Below are 14749 nucleotides of genomic sequence, written 5' to 3'. Positions count from 1 at the left end.
TCTTCATTATTAGAGCATTGTCCCATGTGAGGAAAGGACGATGGAAGCCATGATTTTCCCACAAGTTGGGATGAGTCTCCGAACTTTACAAAAAAATAAAAGAGGCCAAAGAAGCCCATTCAAAAAAATGAGAGAAAAGAGAGAAGGGGCAATGTTACTATCCTTTTTCTACACTTATGCTTCAAAGTAGCACCATGATCTTCATGATATAGAGTCTCCTATGTTGTCACTTTCATATACTAGTGGAAGTTTTTCATTATAGAACTTGGATTGTATAGTACAATGATGTGCTTCCTCAAATTTCCCTAGGTCTTCATGAGCAAGCAAGTTGGATGCACACCCACTTAGTTTCTTTTTAAGATTTCATACACTTATAGCTCTAGTGCATCCGTTGCATGGCAATCCCTACTCACTCACATTGATATCTATTGATGGGCATCTCCATAGCCCGTTGATACGCCTAGTTGATGTGAGACTATCTCCTTCTTTTTGTCTTCTCCACAACCACCATATTCTATTCCACCTATAGTGCCATGTCCATGGCTCACGCTCATGTATTGCGTGAAAGTTGAAAAAGTTTGAGAACATCAAAAGTATGAAACAATTTCTTGGCTTGTCATCGGGGTTGTGCATGATTTAAATATTTTGTGTGATGAAGACGGAGCATAGCCATACTATATGATTTTGTAGGGATAGCTTTCTTTGGCCATGTTATTTTGAGAAGACATAATTGCCTTATTAATATGCTTGAAGTATTATTGTTTTTATGTCAGTATTAAACATTTGTTTTGAATCTTATGGATCTGAACATTCAAGCCACAATAAAGAAAATTACATGGATAAATATGTTAGGTAGCATTCCACATCAAAAATTCTGTTTTTATCATTTACCTACTCGAGGACGAGCAAGAATTAAGCTTGGAGATGCTTGATACGTCTCCAACGTATCTATAATTTTTTTATTGTTCCATGCTATCATATTATCTGTTTTGGATGTTTTATATGCATTAATATGCTATTTTATATTATTTTTGGGACTAATCTATTAACGTAGAGCCCAATGCCAGTTTCTGTTTTCCTTGTTTTTTAGCTTCCCGAAGAAGGAATACCAAATGGAGTCCAAACAGAATAAAACCTACGCGATGATTTTTCTTGGACCAGAAGACACCCCGGAGACTTGAAGACCAAGTCAGAAGAGCCACGAGGCGACCACAAGGGGGGAAGGCGCGCCCAGGGGTAGGCGCGCCCCCTGCCTTGTGGGCCCCTCGGTGACCCCCTGACCTAGATCTTCCTCCTATATATTCACATATATTCCCGAACCTCCATAAGCATCCACAAAAACACCTTTCCACCGCCGCAACCTTCTGTTCTCGTGAGATCCCATCTTGGGGCCTTTTCCAGCATCCTGCTGGAGGGGGTTTCGATCACGGAGGGCTTCTACATCAACTCTATTGCCCTTTCGATGAAGCGTGAGTACGTAGTTTGCCTCAGACCTACGGGTCCATAGCTAGTAGCTAGATGGCTTCTTCTCTCTCTTTAATTCTCAACACCATGTTCTCCTCAATGTTCTTGGAGATCTATTCGGTGCAATCTTCTTTTGCGGTGTGTTTGTCGAGATCCGATGAATTGTGGATTTATGATCAACTTTTATGCATGATTTGATATCTTTGTAATTCTCTTCGAACTATCGGTTAGTTTGGCCAACTACATTGGTTTTTCTTGCAATGGGAGAAGTGCTTAGCTTTGGGTTTAATCTTGCGGTGTTCTTTCCCAGTGACAGTAGGGGTAGCAAGGCACGTATGTATTGTTGCCATCGAGGATAAAAAGATGGGGTTTACATCATATTGCTTGAGTTTATTCCTCTACATCATGTCATCTTACTTAATGCGTTACTTTGTTCCTCGTGAACTTAATACTCTAGATGCAGACAGGAGTCGGTCGATGTGTGGAGTAATAGTAGTAGATGCAGAACCGTTTCGATCTACTTGACACGGATGTGATGCCTATATTTCATAATCATTTCCTTAGATATCGTCATAACTTTGCGCTTTTCTATCAATTGCTCGACAGTAATTTGTTCATCCATCGTATTATTTGCTATCTTGAGATAAGCCTCTAGTGAAACCTATGGCCCCGGGTCTATTTTCCATCATATAAGTTTCCGATCTACTATTTTGCAATCTTTTACTTTCCGATCTATAAACAAAAAAATAACCCAAAAATATTCACTTTATCTTTTGTTTAGTTTTATCTATCTCTATCAGATCTCACTTTTCCAAGTGACCGTGAAGGGATTGACAACCCCTTTATCACGTTGGGTGCAAGTGTTTGATTGTTTGTGCAGGTATTGGTGATTTGTGCGTTGTCTCCTACTGGATTGATACCTTGGTTCTCTAACTGAGGAAAATACCTATCTCTACTTTGTCGCATCACCCTTTCCTCTTCAAGGGAAAAACCAATGCAAGCTCAAGAAGTAGCAACATGCTACCTCCTTGTGCTTTTCGTTAATATATTCTAACACTACAATTCAATCTTATAGAATTATCTTATGAGAGGTCATGAATTTACATGTGGGGGTGTTAACAAGTAAAATATAATTAAATTCACCAAAAAAAGGCTTTCACCCCGCTTTATAAATAAAGCAGCCGCCACAAGCATACAAGGTTTAGATGTAGCAAACAAACAGAGACATAGTAAAACACAGAAAAAGAAGAAGGTTATGTTGAGGGCACAACTCAACAAGCCCAAATAAAAGAAAAAAGGCCACCGGGTCACGTAATGGGAACCACAACTCTAGTCCGGCTCCGACGGTGGCGGGGGTAGGGGTGGCCCCATGCAAAGGGCAGATGTCCCGAAGCCGGTAGTGAGATCATCAATGGTGCCACAATCCTGGCTGCGGTTAACCGGCTTAATTCCATAGCTGCAAGAAACCACAAAGTTTATAAAATAGCATCAACAGGACATCGCAGCGGAGATCGCTCGATAACTAGCTTGTTATGGATCATACAAAGCATCCACATAAGAACTCCAATGGCCAGCCACCTAATGTGGCGAGATCCCGCCGTGCAAGCTTGCAATTCTCCAAAGAGGCCAGGGAAGTTCGCGTGGCACCACCCACCGCTAAACAATTTTATAGAAGCAACACCAAAGGAATCGAGTTCTTCCACACTAGAAGAAAATCTAGTTGGAGTCCTCGACCACATCACAAAGTGGGCAGATGCCATCCCCAGGTCCATGCCACTTAAGTACCTCCACCTCTTAGGGTACCCTAGCTCGAATCCAGAGCCATAAGAAGATCCTAATTTTCAGGGGAAGCCTAATCGGCCAAACAGAGTGAGGGGAGCCGACCCTAGTGAGGGAGTTTGTGACGCCCCGAGACCGTTGCGCCAGGTGTCTTCCAGTTATTCGCTGTCTTTGTCATGTCATTTGCTCGCGTATTGCATCTTGCCATGTCATCATGTGCATTGCATCATCATGTTTTCAGAACTTGCATCCGTCTGGGTCTCCTCGTTCCTTCCGTTGTCCGTTCGGAGCCCAGACACACTTGCACGCGCCCGCAGCACGTCCGAAATATTATTTTATAAGTGGCCGGAAAATGTTATCGGATTGGGATGAAAGTTGGCGTGCGGTGTTGTTTTGTCATCAGTAGGTCGCTCGCCAAGTTTCATCGCATTCGGAGTCCGTTTGACGCCCCAACGAATAACTATAGCGGCAATATAGCCGGTCAAACATCGAGCGTTTTCGGTTTCCGGAAATAGTCGCCGGGTCTCTCTCTTCTCTTCTCTCAGCCCAAGACTTTCTGCACAGTCCACTACCTACCGCCAGGCCCAACCTAACCTCTCTCGTCAGCCCGCGGCCCTCCTCGCGCGCGCGTCCGAAAATTGTCCCGGACCCGACCCGAGCAGTCATGACCGATGGGTCCGGATCATCCCCAAACATCTATATAATATCTTCGTTTTCTTATTTGGACTCCCTAGTTTATTTTTCCCGACCGTTCGATTTTGATCAGAGAGACGAGTTAGCCCCTAACCTAAAATTCATCTGATATAAATATCAGTCTAACCCTAGATCCTAGGGGTTTGTCCCATCCATCAAATCACCTCACCCGCCGCCGCCACTCTCTTCCTTGGGATCGCTCCCGATCCAAACATACACTGGGCCAACCACCTCCTCCCCTCGATCCTCTCCTGATCCGTTCCACCAACCAGATCTCCGACCACCTCCTCGTTTTGCGTCCTCGATCCAAACCCAAGCCAACCAGTAGCTCCTTCTCATCCCCGTGCGCGCAGCGGCCGAGCAGGAGACCTCGCCGAACCACCAGATGAGCTGTGTTGCCCCTTCTTCTTGGCCTTCCGCGCTCCTACCATTCCCTCTCTCTCTGCTCATCTCTCTCCCTCGTTTCCTTTTCTACAGGAGCGCCACCAAGGACGCCATGGAGCCCGATGGAGCTCTGCCATGCTGCCTCAAGCCACATAGCGTTCTGCAGCCGCCGCCGCTCGGATCCCACATGTGCTCGCGGCCCTTCATCGGGCTTCGTCACCGTTGGCCGCGTCCACTCCGTCCCCTACCTCGCGCCTCCTCCCGAGTAGGAGCTCCCATGGCTGCCGCCGCCCTCATGGCTACCCCGCAGGAGCTCCCCGCTGCCGGATCTGGATCGCTCTGCTGCCGGGTGCAAGCCGCCGCCGTCCTAGGCTTCTGCAGCCGTGCCGCCATCATCCTAGACGTCCCTGCTTCGCCATGTTCATCCCCGCGGTCTCTGCTTCCTTTTGCACCGAGCCCGAGCTAGAGAACGAGCAGTCGTTCGATCCCCGCTCCCCTGCCTCGCGTTGACTGCGCCTACAGCGTGCCAGGCCGCTGCCCAGCAGCGCCCCAAGCCCTCTGGTGAGAAGCCCAGGTCCAGCACCCCACCTTGCGCAAATGGGCCCGCCAGTTTACAGATTTGCAGAGAACCCCCTAGACTTCATACATTCAATATCTCACAATCTATGCATCATATGTAAAAACTTTATATATGAAAAATGCTTAGATTTGTGTCTAGTTTCATAATATCCAACTTTCAACCATGTTTAAAATGTTTAAGCTTCTATTTGCATTTATTTGCTTAATTGCCATGTTAAAATGATTTAATTCATAACTAAATAACCGTAGCTCCAAACCTAATAAACTTTATATGTAAATGGGGTAGAAAATGCATAGATTGTCATGGTGAATTTACTTTGCATGTTTAAAAACTCTAAAATATGCCTTAGGGCAGAACAGTACCAAATCCATAAGTATGCACATGAGGATTTTCCGGACTTGTTGTTTGTTGTTTCCGGCCTCATTTAAACTTGCCTAAATAGGTAGTTTTGTTGTGCTTAACCCCTTGCCATGTTTAATAACATTTAATATTGTTGGGTACATAAACGAGAGAGAACTAAATAATTGACGTGGTGTTTCGTCAATATGCAACTCGTTGCATATTGAGCTCCACTTAATTTGTAGAATTGCTTGTGCACTTTGCCATGCCATGCTTCATTAAACCGGACATGCATCATACTTGGTTGTGCATCATGCCATGCTTATGTCGTGGTTGTTTACTATGTTGTTTGCTTCTTTCCGGTGTTGCTTCTTCGGGTTAGTTCCAATAACGTCGCGTTTATGAGGATTCGTTCGACTACGTTCGTTTTTCTTCTTCATGGACTCGTTCTTCTTCCTGGCGGGATCTCAGGCAAGATGACCATACCCTCAAAATCACTTCTATCTTTGCTTGCTAGTTGCTCGCTCTATTGCTATGCCGCGATACCTACCACTTGCTATATCATGCCTCCCATATTGTCATGACAAGCCTCTAACCCTTCTTTCCTAGCAAAGCGTTGTTTGGCTATGTTACCGCTTTGCTCAGCCCCTCTTATAGCGTTGCTAGTTGCAGGTGAAGATGAAGTTTGTTCCATATTTGGAACATGGATATGTTGGGATATCACAATATCTCTTATTTATATTAATGCATCTATATACTTGGTAAAGGGTGGAAGGCTCGGCCTTATGCCTGGTGTTTTGTTTCACTCTTGCCGTCCTAGTTTCCGTCATACCGGTGTTATGTTCCTTGATTTTGTGTTCCTTACACGGTTGAGTGTTATGGGGACCCCTTGATAGTTCGCTTTGAATAAAACTCCTCCAGCAAGGCCCAACCTTGGTTTTACCATTTGCCTCACCACCACCTACTTTTCCCTTGGGAGTCGCGCTCCCGAGGGTCATCTTTATTTTAAGCCCCCCCCGGGCCAGTGCTTGTCTAAGTGTTGGTCCAAACTAGAGTCCTTTGCAGCGCCACCTCAGGGAAACTTGAGGGCTGATTTTAGTTGTACGGAGCGCTCATCCGGTGTTGCCTAAGAACGAGATATGTGTAGCTCCTATCGGGATGTCGGCGCATCGAGCGGTCTTGCTGGTCTTGTTTTACCATTGTCGAAATGTCTTGTAATCGGGATTCCGAGTCTGATCGGGTCTTCCTGGGAGAAGGAATATCCTTCGTTGACCGTGAGAGCTTGTGATGGGCTAAGTTGGGACACCCCTGCAGGGTTTGAACTTTAGAAAGTTGTGCCAGCGGTTATGGGCAGATGTGAATTTGTTAATGTCCGGTTGTAGAGAACTTGACACTTAACTTAATTAAAATGCATCAACCGCGTGTGTAGCCGTGATGGTCTATTTCCGGCGGAGTCCGGGAAGTGAACACGGCTTTGGAGTTATGTTTGAACGTAAGTAGTTTCATGATCACTTCTAGATCACTTCTAGTTCACGACCATTGCATTGCTTCTCTTCTCGCTCTTATTTATGTATGTTAGCCACCATATATGCTTAGTGCTTGCTGCAGCCCCACCTCACTACCCTTTCCTACCCATATGCTTAAATAGTCTTGATCTCACGGGTGTGAGATTGCTGAGTCCTCATGGCTCACAAATACTTCCAAATAGTTGCAGGTGCCGATGATACCAGAGTAGGTGACGCAACTGAGCTCAGATGGGAGCTCGATGAAGGCCGTGTTGGTTGTGTTGTTTCGTTTCCAGTTGATCAGTAGTGGAGCCCAGTCGGGGCGATCGGGGATCTAGCATTAGGGGTGGTCTTCTTTTATTTTGGTTCCGTAGTCGGACCTTGATTGTATTCTGGATGATGTAATGCTATATTTATGTATTGTGTGAAGTGGGGATTGTAAGCCAACTCTTTATCCCTCTCTTATTCAGTACATGGGATGTGTAAAGATTACCCCTCTTGCGACATGCCTACTATGCGGTTATGCCTCTAAGTCGTGCTCCGACACGTGGGAGATATAGCCGCGTTGTGGGTGTTACAGAGTTATAGCCTGGCAGAGCGACTAGAGGAGAAACGCTCGTGTTTCTCAAGGTGCCATGACACCCAGTCTGGCTACAGGCTAGGGGTGTGGAACGCCACACATTGTAGAAGCTCATCCCAGGCGGCTTGCTCAAGGGGGCCGAAAAAGCCCGACGGAAGGCGATACTCCCAAGATCAAAAGGGCAGCCTCGACCAAAATAAGTGGCACGCCACTAATGGAGAATAGCTCCGGAAAGCGAGTAACGAAGGAAGGTTACCCGCCAGCGGTCTAGCCAAAATAGGGTTGCAGATCCCGACCTCATCGAGATCGAGGAAGCAATCCGAAGGATGAAGAGAAGTTGGATTATGGAGTGCCAGAATTGGGAGCCTTCTGAGCGTTGGCAAAACGCAAGGGGTTGGCTCCTAAGATATCTCGCCCAGACAATATCCAACCATAATCCACCTTTGTTATTTGCAATGCGCCACAACCATTTTGTAAGAGAGTGATGTTCATGTGTTTGGATGACATGATCCCAAGACCGCCCGAGTCCCTAGGCTTGCAAATACCGGTCCAACAGACCATGTGGTGTTTCTGCTTATCCCCCTCATCGGCCCAGAAGAATTTGGATTGAAACTTTACAATCATGTGAAGGGTTTCGTGAAGGCTATAAAGCTCATGATAAACATGAGGAGGCTAGAAAGGGAGGAGTTAAATATATTGAAATTTAAAACAAGCATTGTTCATTTATTCAATTCACGAAAACTTAGTACAAAGGACGAGAAACAATCACATGTAAGCTTGAACTAAAAGAGCGTCGGTTATTTTCCGAACGGAGGTAATACTGTTTTGGGCATATTTTATGTTTGTAAACTCTCATTGCATGTTGAGAACTTGAACAAATTGCTATGGCTAAACTCTTTTTAAATTTATTTATTACTCTCTTCGTTCTTAAATATTTGTCTTTCTAGAGATTTCAACAAGTGACTATATTCGAAGCAAAATGAGTGAATCTACATTTTAAAATATGTCTATATACATCCATATGTGGTAGTTCATTTGAAATATCTAAAAACACAAATATTTAACAACGGAGGGAGTATTATGGATCCTGCAGCAAACATGATTTGTTTTTGTCCTTTATTTTCAGCCTTCGCCAAACGACCCCTGGACGGCTGGACCTTCCGTGATCCAAAGTCCAAACGACGGAAAGAAGAAGGCCCAAAAGAACAGGAAAACCAGTTTCTAGTGCGTCGCGATGGAGTCCGCCTCGGCGCAATCCGCCGCCGCCAAAATTCCAATCCCCACCCCCTCTCCTCCGATAGCGCAGTCTGACTCCGACCAGCCCCCGAAGGCGATGGCGACGGCGGAGGTGGAGGCAGCAATCGCCGCGCTCCCGGCCAGGAAGGAGGCCTTGCGCGAGGCCTTCGACCGCCTCGCCGCCTGCTCGCCCTTCCCGCTCCCCTTCACCTGGGGCGAGCTCGACGTTCACATCTCCTCCCTCCAGTCCTCCATCTCGCTCCGCCACCGCCAGCTACGGGTCCTCGAGGGGGCCCGCTCCGCCCTCGCCGTTCCCGCACCACTCCCAACCGGCAAGCGCAAAAATCAAGGAGACGAAGACACCACCAGCGAGGAGGAGGAGGTGGAGGAAGAGGAGTACGAGGAAGTGATGGAGGAGGTGGAAGAAGAAGTGGAGGTGGAGGTGGAGGAGGAGGTGGAAGAAGAAGTGGAGGTGGAGGAGGAGGATGCTGATGATGAGGAGGTGGTTGTGGAAGAGGAGGAGGAGGAGGAGGTCGTGGAGATTGAAGAAGATGAGGTAGATGCCAACAATGCGGCAGGCAAGCCGCAGAAGGACGGCGAGCAGATGCTGGAAGCTGAAGAAGAGAAGGTGAATGAGCATAAGGTTTTGGAGGCCAGTGATGAGGCCGAGAGGGACTGCAAGGTAGAGAAGGATGAAGAGGAACCGCAGGTGTCTGACGATGAGATGGGGGATGCCAAAGACGAGCAGCAGGAAGCCAAGAAGGTTTCTGTGAAAAAAGTGTGTAATAAGGATCTTGTAGCGGCATGCTCTAGAATGAACGTCGCAGGACTGGTGAATATCGTGTTTAACAACAACATCGACCGTCAAGAGTACCCTGTGGCCATGTGCAATGCCAAAGATGCCGCTGCTCTTGTCCTTGATGTGGTTAGGATCTTTCTGCCCAAAAAACAGACCAAGACCAACAGGATCTGGGAGAACTGTGTTGCGCTGATCCGCTGTGTGCCTGCTGTGTCACCCAAGCTTTCTGTGCGCATGATAGATCAGGCCAAGCTGTTTGCCAAATACTGGAAGAAGAAGATCGGTGAGTCGGAGATTTGTGGAGATCATGGCATGCTGGACTCATGGGCCTTCCTTAACTTCATCATTTCTTACAACATTGTATCAGAGTTTGATGTCGATGAGATCATCCGTCTCTATGGCACTGTCCCACGCAAATATCAGAAGAAGAACTGCGTCAATCTCTGCAAGGGTCTTGGTCTTGTCAGTAGGATCAGCGACTTAATTGATTATTTGATTGAAAATGGACAACAGTTGAGCGTCATACCAATGACACAGGTTCTTCAATTGGTGGACAAATATCCACCACTTGCTCTTCTGGAGGGATATGTTGAGAAGGCAAAAGGGACTGCTCTAGAGTTACTTAGCAAGAATGGATTAGACAAGTCCCTGAATCTGACCATATCAAAGGAGATTGAGAATCTTCGGCTTGCGGAATCTATGGTTAAACAGCAACTCACTGATTCAAGAAAATCGGTTACTATCTTGGAAGAGATTAACAAATTGTTAGTTGAGTATGCAAAGAGCCGTATTACAACAAATGCCTCTACTACATCGACATTAAATTCAAGGCAGCAGCAAAAGACCCAACAGCAGAAGCAAAAGCAGAAATACAAGAAGCACAAGAAGGAGCAGCAGCAACACGAGGGACAAGTTGGCCAAGTGCAGGGGAAACAAAGAAAGCTGGAAGGGAAACAGCTGTACTTAAACCAGCCAAGGCCATGTGTTACCAAGCTACCAACTCCAACTGGTCCTTCCGCAAGATCTCTATCACCTGTGATTCCGAATGTGACACAGATTGGCCCCATTGGGCATCGGCCGTTTGATTTAATGCCTGCAATTCCTCTACCATTTTTACCGGGAATTCAAGGTGGGCCAGTTGCAGCAAATGTCGTACCTACTCGGCATAATCCTTTCCAGCAAAATCCTTTATACCGCCATCCGTCATTCCACCCCTAGCACTTTACTTCAGTAGCTTATCAAGTAAACTACAACTCAGACATAGGATTTGTAAAGAATTGCCTGCCATTTCCTTTTGTGTTATGCGTTTCTTTATAAGCTTGTTTTTTGACAACCTGTGACTATCCAAAAAAGGACTCGTTTTGAGTTCATGTCCAGCACCCAGCTCATGGTACTCTGCTTTTGTGTTTCTTCATTAATCAGTAGCCTTCATGATTACATGCTGTCCATTACTCTCGTGTCTCCATACACAATTACACATCAGACACATGCATCCACACTAGTGCTCCTAATGACAGGGAACGCTGATCACTGTACAAAATTGAAATTATTACTGAGTAGCACCAGTACTCCACCAAACTGAGTAGTTAAATGTGCATGGTTAATTGCCAGGGTTTAAAATCTCGTAGGTAGACGTAACTAAGAGTTCACATTCACACTCCTTCAACTAATTAAATACTTTGAACTTTAAAACTGGCGGGATAAATATGTACTCCAGTATATTTTGGTCTTGCTTAGCAGGCCGGGGTGGGGGAAGTCACCGTTCAGGATCTGGTTGCTGCAATCTTGAGAGAAAAATATGGTGATTGACGGAGTAGGTCCCTCCCCATGTTCGTAATTCTAGCTGAACCTAGAAATGAACAGGGCTGTTGAATGATGAGTAGATTTTCCATCTTCCTGTAACCAAGTCAAGCTTGTGTGAACCATGTGGTTCATCAAATTCAACAGTATTCATTAGCTTGCCATGTAAAATGAATGACTGTCTTGTTGACCAATGACCAGTGAATGTGCTATGTATTATCCAGCCAGCTAGATTGGTGCCTTGGTTGCAGTTGGTGATAGCATTGTCATAATAAAGGTGATAGCATTGTCATTTTTTATCATTACTATTTATTTATTTGGATTACTGTTATCCAGATACATGTTTGTAGTAGTTGAGTTCATTGGCTTCCCTTCTTTGTTATGAAAGATATGCCTCTGAGCATGGTTTCATGGTTAAGTTGCCATATGGTTAGGCAATAGGTTATATTTTCTCAATAGATTGGTGGTGATGTGGTACACTTTATAGGGAGTGAACGAAATTTCGTGACATGATTTTCCCCGCCCTTTCTCAAAAATGCGTATTTTTCACCACTATCAATATTTTGGTAAGTACTATTTTGGAAATTATTAGCTTTTCTATACAACAACAACAACAACAAAGCCTTTAGTCCCAAACAAGTTGGGGTAGGCTAGAGGTGAAACCCATAAGATCTCGCAACCAACTCATGGCTCTGGCACATGGATAGCAAGCTTCCACGCACCCCTGTCCATAGCTAGCTCTTTGGTGATACTCCAATCCTTCAGGTCTCTCTTAACGGACTCCTCCCATGTCAAATTCGGTCTAAATTATTAGCTTTTCTATAAATATAATAATTTATAACCATAGGACTCAAACCCACGACCAGCCACAACAATATGCAGAGATCTCAATGGCTGCAGTACACCATAATTTGTGACTACTAAATTATTTTTCCTCTTTCTATAGCTATACTGCTGTATAGTGTATGAATTTTGAATTTTGCCTCTTCTCTCTCCTCCCTAGCATCCCAAATCAATGCCAACCATTGATTCAATTTACAAAGACAACGATCTATGATCTGATCTTTACTGTACCAAATCCAACGGTCAATATCTTCGGGATTCGCTGTCATCCCACCACTGTCATCCCACCGCGTGCGACTGGAAGCGCCTAGAACACCCCTACCGTGACACTTCCAGACCCCTCCGCACTCTTGCTGCTGCTCCGCGTGCTCACCGCCATAGCTTCCTGGCATCTCCGTGCGTATGTGCCTCTGGCCGCAGTCGCCCCACCCTGCAAGTGCTAGCAGCTGGATGCCATACCACTGCTGCCCGGCCACTGGCTGAACATATCGGACTCAAGCGCGCACTGACGCACATACAACTTAGATATTGAACTAGTGGTTGGGGGCCGCCATTGCGGGCCTCTTGAGAGGAACTTGTGCATGTCTTTCTCCCTCTCAAAGAAAAAACCTCAATTTCATCTCAAAATTGAAAAGAAAACTTTCTCACAACACGTGAACATCACATCCATCTCAAAAAGAAAAAGAAAAAGCCTAAAAACTTTCTTAAAATGAAAAAGAAACAAAAGTCTCACTTTCATCTTTCAAAAATAATCTCCAAAAAAACTTTTCTCAAAAGAAAAAAAAGGTCTCAATTTCATCTTCCAAAAAAATAAAAAAGTTTCTCAATTTCATCTTCCAAGAAAATCAAAAAGTTTTTTGTCATGGCCAACCAGCATGCGCCACGTGGCCATGCTGGTTGGCCACCATTCTCCCGTAGCTTAATGTGTTTGATAGGTAAGATTTCCATCTGATGAAGTACTAGCTTCTTTCTTTACTAATCTGTATATATTCCTGCCGTAAATCTGAACCCAGAGTTTGCGTCTCAGCCTTAAGAGAAATCAAGATGTGGATTACAGCGTTTTCTGATCACCATGTTTTTGAGTTTATGCCTACAAAGAATTTCTTATTGTTTCCATTCTAATAGACTTCTATAAGTGCTATACCGGTTTAAAAGGACATGCTCAGTCATCTTAACATTTCAAATGAATCTGTTTTTTTATAGATAACAATATGTGTATGTTCCACTGTAACATGACAAAATAAATCTTGACCAGAGCATCAATATTGCCTATTATTGGATTTTGTATCAAGTAATATACAACGAAAAAAATGTTTGTTACAAGTAGTTGGACGTGTAGCATGGCATCCTTATACTGCTGCATGTTCTTCCTATGCTCATGCTAATTAGGGATCTACTAATGTTTCTCATCACCTTAGCAAGAATCACATGTGGACAATTATCTAGGAAGGACATGAAAGCAAATTCAAGTAACTATACAACAAGGTCCACCGGAATATTGGGACGGGCTCCTTTTTCAAGATATTATAAATGTGGTAGACTTACATAGTTATCAAAACGGAAACGAGGTATATCTTTAATATTTCTGATCAAAACATTGTTTGATGCAAGATTACACGTTTTTATTATATACTGCTATATATATATATATATATATAAGAAATACCAATGCCTTGTATGTTAAACATTAATTTCAGCACAAGAAAAATATTGGTTCAGTGGGTCATCCAGTTAAAAAAAAAGGGCAGCCCCGTGCATGTAGCTCCCGCTTGTGCAGGGTCCGGGGAATGGTCTGGCCACTTTGGATCTTTTGTACACAGCCTTTCCCATGATGTTCCTGATGGCCACTCAGTCAGGTTATGTTTATCTTCAAAACATACACCTATATAATAAGAAACATATTTATCGTTCAGGTTATATAACATAAGCATTTCTGATATGTAGAACAACATAAATAAAAATAGTTGGTAGCATCCAGTCGTTTTATCAGTATCTACTTTTCTTCATGAATAAATAAATACAATAATGTATGCATTCTTTTTGTCTTCGGAAAACAGTGACCATAGTTGGAAATTTAAAATGTTCTCCAGCTTACTATATCCTTCTAAACGACATAATCATTTCAGTTGCTGAAAATCAGAGCATGATCAGTCCATCTGACATACTTGCATCATGTAATGAACGGACGAGTATTTTGGTCAATGTAGGCGTATAGCAGCATTTCAGAATGTAACCTTTTAAACTACACCCAGATGTTCTGCCCAAGGTTACCATATCTGGTCACTCACCAAAAAACAATAATGTCAGAAATCTTGCCAAAGCTTTTCCATGGTTGTAGGGTATATATAACCTCCTCGTAATGTTTGATAGGCATAGTTGCAAATTGCTACACCTGCCTCTATTTTTCGAAGTTCAGAACTGAAAATAGCTATGAATATGGGATGCAGATTTCCCCATGTTGCATTAGTCTTCCCAAATTCTCAAAATAAAATAAAATCATCAACATGTACAAAATTTCCTAAAGACATGGCATATACCATGTACAAACAGCAAGAGACAAATGAACTGTAACATGGATTTATGATCATATTTTTAAGCAACCATGCTACATCATGGTCATATTTTGTGATGCATTTCTTCCTGGAAATCATAGGGGATCTATGCAACACTAATATGTGGTTGCGAATTCTACATTGCGAGGGAGATATAATCATGAAACATCAATGTTGCCGGTTCATATTACATTG

General features: G+C 44.1%; 1 protein-coding gene across 1 annotated transcript; it reads left to right on the top strand.

Annotated features, from left to right (window-relative positions):
• Positions 1-8491: 8491 nt before the first annotated feature.
• On the top strand, positions 8492-10773 carry LOC123086564 (uncharacterized). Its single transcript, XM_044508322.1, has one exon. The coding sequence runs from the start codon at positions 8559-8561 to the stop codon at positions 10575-10577; it is 2019 nt and encodes a 672-aa protein (XP_044364257.1). The 5' UTR covers positions 8492-8558; the 3' UTR covers positions 10578-10773.
• The last annotated feature ends 3976 nt before the right edge of the window (positions 10774-14749 follow it).

Source organism: Triticum aestivum, chromosome 4A (genome assembly GCF_018294505.1).
Source record: "Triticum aestivum cultivar Chinese Spring chromosome 4A, IWGSC CS RefSeq v2.1, whole genome shotgun sequence".
Classification (NCBI taxonomy): domain Eukaryota; kingdom Viridiplantae; phylum Streptophyta; class Magnoliopsida; order Poales; family Poaceae; genus Triticum; species Triticum aestivum.
The sequence above is the reverse complement of the archived record's forward strand: the minus strand, read 5'-3'. Positions and strand labels throughout refer to the sequence as shown.